Source organism: Tetrahymena thermophila (genome assembly GCF_000189635.1).
Source record: "Tetrahymena thermophila SB210 genomic scaffold scf_8254389, whole genome shotgun sequence".
NCBI classification, from domain to species: Eukaryota; Ciliophora; class Oligohymenophorea; order Hymenostomatida; family Tetrahymenidae; genus Tetrahymena; species Tetrahymena thermophila.
In genome coordinates, this window is record NW_002476172.1 from 145,080 (window position 1) to 152,551 (window position 7,472).

General features: G+C 17.5%; 1 protein-coding gene across 1 annotated transcript; it reads left to right on the forward strand. All coding sequences in view use genetic code 6, as the record gives it.

The window, feature by feature from the left end:
• Positions 1–4,254: 4,254 nt before the first annotated feature.
• TTHERM_000994420 (hypothetical protein) lies at positions 4,255–4,988 on the forward strand (the record flags this gene model as incomplete). Its single annotated transcript, XM_012800075.1, has 5 exons — positions 4,255–4,435; positions 4,500–4,572; positions 4,637–4,706; positions 4,776–4,845; positions 4,909–4,988. The coding sequence occupies 5 exons, from the start codon at positions 4,255–4,257 to the stop codon at positions 4,986–4,988; spliced, it is 474 nt and encodes a 157-aa protein (XP_012655529.1).
• Between the last annotated feature and the right edge of the window lie 2,484 nt (positions 4,989–7,472).

Here is a 7,472-nt window from a genome sequence, read left to right on the forward strand (position 1 = left end):
ATGGTATTAATATAGAAGAAAGGATAAACTAAACTTAATATTTCAAATAGCAAGTGATACATTTGAATATTATTAATAGAGGAAAGATAAACTAACTTTAATATTTCAAAATAGGATGTAATATTTTTGAATAGTTTTAATAGAGAAAGGATAAATTAACTTTAATATTTTAAAATAGAGAGTAATATTTTTAAATAGTTTTTATATAGGAAGGATAAACTAACTTTAATATTTAAAAATAGAATGTAATATTATTGAATGGTTTTAATATAGAAAGGATAAAATAACTTTAATATTTCAAAATAGGGAGTAATATTTTTGAATGGTTTTAATTTATAAAAGATAAACTAACTTTAATATTTCAAAATAGGAAGTAATATTTTTGAATGGTTTTAAAAAAGAAAGGATATACTAACCTTAATATTTCAAAATAGGGAGTAATATTTATGAATGGTTTTAATATAGAAAAGATAAACTAACTTTAATATTTTAAAATAGAGCGTAATATTTTTGAATGGTTTTAAAAAAGAAAGGATAAACTAACTTTAATATTTCATAATAGAAAGTAATATATTTTATTTATTTTAATTTAGAAATGATAAACTAATTTTAATATTTAAAAATAGAGAGTAATATTTTTGAATGGTTTTAAAAAAGAAAGGATAAACTAACTTTAATATTTCAAAATAGGAGGTAATATTTTTGAATGTTTTTAATATAGAAAGGATAAACTAACTTTAATATTTCAAAATAGGATGTAATATTTTTGAAAGGTATTAATTTAGAAAGGATAAACTAACTTTAATATTTCATAATAGAAAGTAATATTTTTGAATGGTTAATATACAGAAAGGAAAATTAACTTTAACATTTAAAAATAGAGAGTAATATTTTTGAATTGTTTGAATATAGAAAGGATAACTAACTAACTTTAATATTTCAAAATAGGATGTAAAATTTTATAATGGTTTTAATATAGATAGGATAACCTATCTTTAATATTTCAAAATAGGATGTAATAATTTATAATGGTTTTAATATAGATAGGATAACCTATCTTTAATATTTCAAAATAGAGAGTAATATTTTGAATGGTTTTAAAAAATAAAGGATAAACTAACTTTAATATTTCAAAATAGCATGTAATTTTTTGAATGTTTTAAATATAGAAAGGATAAATTAACTTTAATAATTCAAAATAGCTAGTAATATGTTTGAATGGCTTTAATATAGAAAGAATAAACTAACTTTCATATTTCAAAATAGCGAGTAATATTTTTGAATGATTTTAATATAAACTAACTTTCATTTTTCAAAATAGCATGTAATATTTTTGAATGGTTTAAATATAGAAAGGATAAACTAACTTTAATATTTCAAAATAGCGAGTCATATTTTTTAATGGTTTTAATTTAGAAAGGATAAACTAACTTTAATATTTCATAATAGGAGGTAATATTTTTTAATGGTTTTAATAAAAAAATGATAAACTAACTTTAATATTTCAAAATAGAATGTAATATTTTTGAATGACTTTAATAAAGAAAGGTTAAACTGACTTTAATATTTCAAAATAGGATGTAATATTTTTGAATGGTTAAAATATAGAATGGATAAACTAAGTTTAATATTTCGAAATAGGAGGTAATATTTTTGAATACTTTATATATAGAAAGGATAAACTAACTTTAATATTTCATATATAGATTGTAATATTTTTGAATGGTTTTAGTATAGAGAGTATAAACTAACTTTCATATTCAAAATAGGATGTAATATTTTTGAATGTTTTTAATAAAGAAAGGATAAACTAATTTTAATATTTAAAAATAGAGAGTAATATTTTTGAATAATTTTAATATAGATAGGATTAACTAAGTTTAATATTTCAAAATAGGATGTAATATTTTTGAATGGTTTTCATAAAGAAAGGATAAACTAATTTTAATATTTAAAAATAGAGAGTAATATTTTTGAATAATTTTAATATAGATAGGATTAACTAAGTTTAATATTTTAAAATAGGATGTAATATTTTTTAATGGTTTTAATATAAAAAGGATAAACTAACTTTCATATTTTTAAATAGGATGTAAAATTTTTGAACAGTTATAATATAGAAAGGATAAACTAATTTTAATATTTAAAAATAGAGAGTAATACTTTTGAATTATTTATATAGAAAGGATAACCTAACTTTAATATTTAAAAATAGAGAGTAATATATTTAAATGGTTTTAATAAAGAAAGGATAAACTAACTTTAATATTTTAATATAGGAAGTAATATTTTTGAATGGTTTTAATTTAGAAATGATAAAATAACTTTAATATATTAATATAGGAAGTAATATTTTTGAATGATTTTAATATAAAAAGGATAAACTAAACTTAATATTTTAAAATAGGAAGTAATATTTTTGAAGAAAGGATAAATTAATTTTATAATTTCAAAATAGGATGTAATATTTTTGAATGGTTTTCATAAAGAAAGGATAAATTCACTTTAATATCTCAAAATAGAAAGTAATATTTTTGAATGATTTTAGTATAGAAAGGATAAAATAACAATAATATCAAAATAGAGAGTAATACTTTTGAATTGTTTTAATATAGAAAGGATAACCTAATTTTAATATTTTAAAATAGAGAGTAATATTTTTTAATGGTTTTAAATAGAATGGATAAACTAAGTTTAATATTTCAAAATAGGATGTAATATTTTTGAATGGTTTTAATATAAAAAGGATAAACTAACTTTCATATTTTTAAATAGGATGTAATATTTTTGAACGGTTATAATATAGAAAGGATAAACTAATTTTAATATTTAAAAATAGAGAGTAATACTTTTGAATTATTTTAATATAGAAAGGATAACCTAACTTTAATATTTAAAAATAGAGAGTAATATTTTTGAATGGTTTTAATATAGAAAGGATAAACTAACTTTAATATTTTAAAATAGGATGTAATATTTTTGAATAGTTTTAAAATAGGAAAATATAAACTAACTTTCATTTTTTAAAAATAGGATGTAATAATTTTGAACTGTTTTAATATGGAGATGATAAACTAATTTTAATAATTCAAAACAGGAAGTAATATTTTTGAATGATTTTAATATAGAAAATATAAACTAACTTTAATATTTCAAAATAGGAAGTAATATTTTTGAATGGTTTAAATATAGAAGATAAACAAACTTTTTTATTTCAAAATAGAAAGTAATATTTTTTAATTGTTTTAACATAAAGAGGATAAACTAACTTTAATATTTGAAAATAGAATGTAATATTTTTGAAAGGTTTTAATATAGAAAGGATAACCTAACTTTAATATATAAAAATAGAAAGTAAAATTTTTGAATGGCTTTAATATAGAAAGGATAATTAAGTTTAATATTTAAAAATAGAGAGTAATATTTTAAATGGTTTTAATAAAGAAAGGATAAACTGACTTTAATATTTCAAAATAGGATGTAATAATTTTGAATGGTTTGAATTTTGAAAGGATATACTAACTTTAATATTTCATAATAGAAAGTAATATTTTTGAATGGTTTATATATAAAAAGGATAAACTAACTTTAATATTTCAAATAGAGAGTAATATTTTTGAATGGTTTTAATTTAGAAAGGATAAACTAACTTTAATATTTTAAAAAAGAAGGTAATATTTTTGAATGGTTTTAAAATAGTAAGGATAAACTAACTTTAATATTTCAAATAGGGAGTAATATTTTTGAATGATTTTAAAATAGAAAGGATAAACTAATTTTAATATTTCAAAATAGGATGTAATATTTTTGAATGGTTAAAATATAGAATGGATAAACTAACTTTAATATTTCAAAATAGAGAGTAATATTTTTGAATGGTTTTAATATAGAAAGGATATAATAACAAAAATATCAAAATAGAGAGTAATATTTTTGAATGGTTTAAATATAGAAAGGATAAACTAACTTTAATATTTCAAATAGAGAGTAATATTTTTGAATGGTTTTAATTTAGAAAGGATAAACTAACTTTAATAATTTAAAAAAGAAAGTAATATTTTTGAACGGTTTTAATATGGAAATGATAAACTAACTTTAATAATTCAAAATAGGAAGTAATATTTTTGAATGATTTTAATATAGAAAGGATAAACTAACTTTAATATTTCAAAATAGGATGTAATATTTTTGAATGGTTTTAATATAGGAAGGATACAATAACTCTAATATCAAAATAGATAGTAATATTTTTGAATGGTTTTAATATAGAAAGGATAAACAAAGTTAAATATTGCAAAACAGAGTGTAATATTTTTGAATGATTTTAATATAGAAAGTTTAAACTAACTTTACTATTTCAAAATAGGAGGTAGTATTCTTGAACAGCTTTTGACAGGAAAAAAAATGAACAAATTTTAATATTTTAAAATAGATAGTAACAAATATTTTTTAATCATATAAAATAGAAAGAATAAATTAACTTTAACATTTGAAAATAGCTTGTAATAAATATTTTGAATCATTTTAGATAGATAGAAAGAATGAACTAACTTTAATATTTAAAAAAAGATTGTAATAAATATGTTTGAATTGTTTAAGATAGAAAGAAAGAACTAATTTTAATATTTCAAAAAAGGAAGTAATATTTTAGAATAGTTTAAAGTAGAAAAAAACAATGGATTAACTTTAATATTTCAAAAAAGCTTGTAAAATTTTTGAATTGTCTAAAATATAGAAAATGTAGAGAATCAACTAACTTTAATATTTAACAATAGAGCGTAATCAATACTTTTGAATTGTTTAAGATAAAAAAAATGAGCCCACTATTATATTTCAAATTAGAAAGTAATAAATATTTTTGAATCGCTTAATATAGAAAGAATAAACTACTTTATTAATTCAAAATAGAATGTATATTTTTGAATAGTTAAAAATAGAAAAAAACCAAGAACTAACTTTATTATTCAAATAGGATGTAATATTTTTGATTGTTTAAAATAGAGATAAAAAACTATTTTTAATATTTAAAAATAGAAAGTAAAATTTTTGAATTGTTTAAGATAAGTAGAAAGTATGAGTTAACTTTTATACTTGAAAATAGGATGTAATATTTTTGAATTATTTAAGATAAAAATAATGAACTAACTTACTTTAATTTTTCAAAATAGTATGTAATATTTTTGTATGATTTTAGATAGAAAGAGTGAACTAAATTTATTATTTCAAAAAGTGAGTAATAAAAATTTTTGAATCTTTTAAGATAGATTGTAAACAAATTAACTTTATTATTTCAAAATAGGAAGTAATAATTTTGAATCATTTAAAAAGAAAAAAATAATGAACTAACTTTTATATTTCAAAATAGCATGTAATATTTTAGAATAGTTTAAAATAGATAGAAAGAATGAACTAACTTTAATATTTCAAAATAGCTTGTAATATTTTTGAATGGTTTAAAATATAAAGAATGTAATAACTTTATTATTTGAAAATAGTGAGTAATAAATTTGCTTGAATCATTAAAGATAGATTGAAATAGTGAACTAACTTTAATATTTCAAATTAGGAAGTAAAATTTTTTAATCGTTTAACATAAAAAGAATGAATTAATTTTAATTTTTTAAAATTAGGAGGTCATATTTTTGAACTTTACAAGATAGAAAGATAGATAGAATGAACTTACTTTAAAATTTTAATATATATACAGAGAGTAATAAATATCTTTGAGTCATTTAAAAGAGATAGAAATAATGAACTAACTTTAAATTTCAAAATAGAGAGTAATAAATATTTTTGAATGGTTTAATATAAAATGAATGAATGTACTTACTAACTTTAATATTTCAAAATAGGGAGTAATTTTTTCGAATTGTTTAAAATAGACACAAAGAATAAACTAACATTAATATTTCATAATAGAAAGTAATAAATATCTTTTAATCATTGAAAAAAGATAGAAATAATGAACTAACTTTAAATTTCAAAATAGAGAGTAATAAATATTTTTGAATGGTTTAATATAAAAATGAATAAATGTACTTACTAACTTTAATATTTCAAAATAGGATGTAATATTTTTGAGTTGTTTAAAATAGATATAAAGAATGAACTAACTAACATTAATATTTCATAATAGAAAGTAATAAATATTTTTGAATCATTTAAGATAGATATAAAGAATGAATTAATTTTAAAATAGATTGTAATATTTTTGAATGGTTAAAGATAAAAAGAACGAATTAACTTTAATATTTCAAAATAGGAAGTAATAAATATTTTTGTATCATTTAAGATTTAAAGAAATAATGAACTTACTTTAATATTTCAAAATAGGGAGTAATAAATATTTTTAGATCGTTTAAATAGAAAGAAAAAATGAACTAACTTTAATATTTCAAAATAGCTTGTAATATTTTTTAATGCTTTAAGATAGAGAATGATCTAAACTTAATATTTAAAAATAGATTGTAATAAATATTTTTGAATTGTTTAAGATAGAAAAAATGAACTAAATAATATTTCAAAATAGCATGTAATGTTTTTAAATCTTTTATGGTAGAAATAATGAACTAACTTTAATATTTCAAAATAGCATGTAATATTTTTGAATTGTATAAGATATTAAACAAAATAAATAACTATTATATTTAAATATAGGATGTAATTAATATTTTTGAATTATTTCAGATATTTAGAAGCAATAAACTAAAATTTAATATTTCAAAATAGCATGTAAAATTTTTGAATCATTCAGAGTGGATATAAAGAATGAACTAACTTCAATATTTAAATTTAGCATGTAATATTTTTGAATAGTTTAAAATATATAGATAGATAGAATGAACTAAATTTAATATTTCAAAATAGAAAGTAATAAGTGTCTTTTGATGGTATAAGATAGAAAGAAACAAAGTTTATTATTTAATTTTTCAAATAGCATGTAAAATTTTTGAATCGTTTAATATAAAAGGAACTAACTAACTTTCTTTATTATTTTAAAAAGGAAGTAATACCTTTGAATAGTTTAAAATAAAAAAAATAAATTAACTTTAATATTTCAAAACAGAGAGTAATAAATATTTTGAATCATTAAATTGAATATATTGAAGTAACTTTGATATTTAAAAATAGGATGTAATAATTTTGAATTATAATAATTGAAAGAATAATTTAATTTTTATATTTCTAAATAGAGAGTAAATAAATATATTTGAATCTTTTAAGATAGATAGAAAGAATGAACAAAATTTTATATTTCAAATAGAGAGTAATTCATGTTTTTGGATAGTTTAAGATAGAAAATGATAATCAACTATTTTTAATATTTCAAAATAGCTCGTAATAAATATTTTTGGATGGTTTAAGATAGAAAGAAACAATGAACTAACTTTATAATTTTAAAATAGGATGTAATATTCTAGAATATTTTAAGATATAATGAAAATATATATTAACTAACTTTCATATTTCAA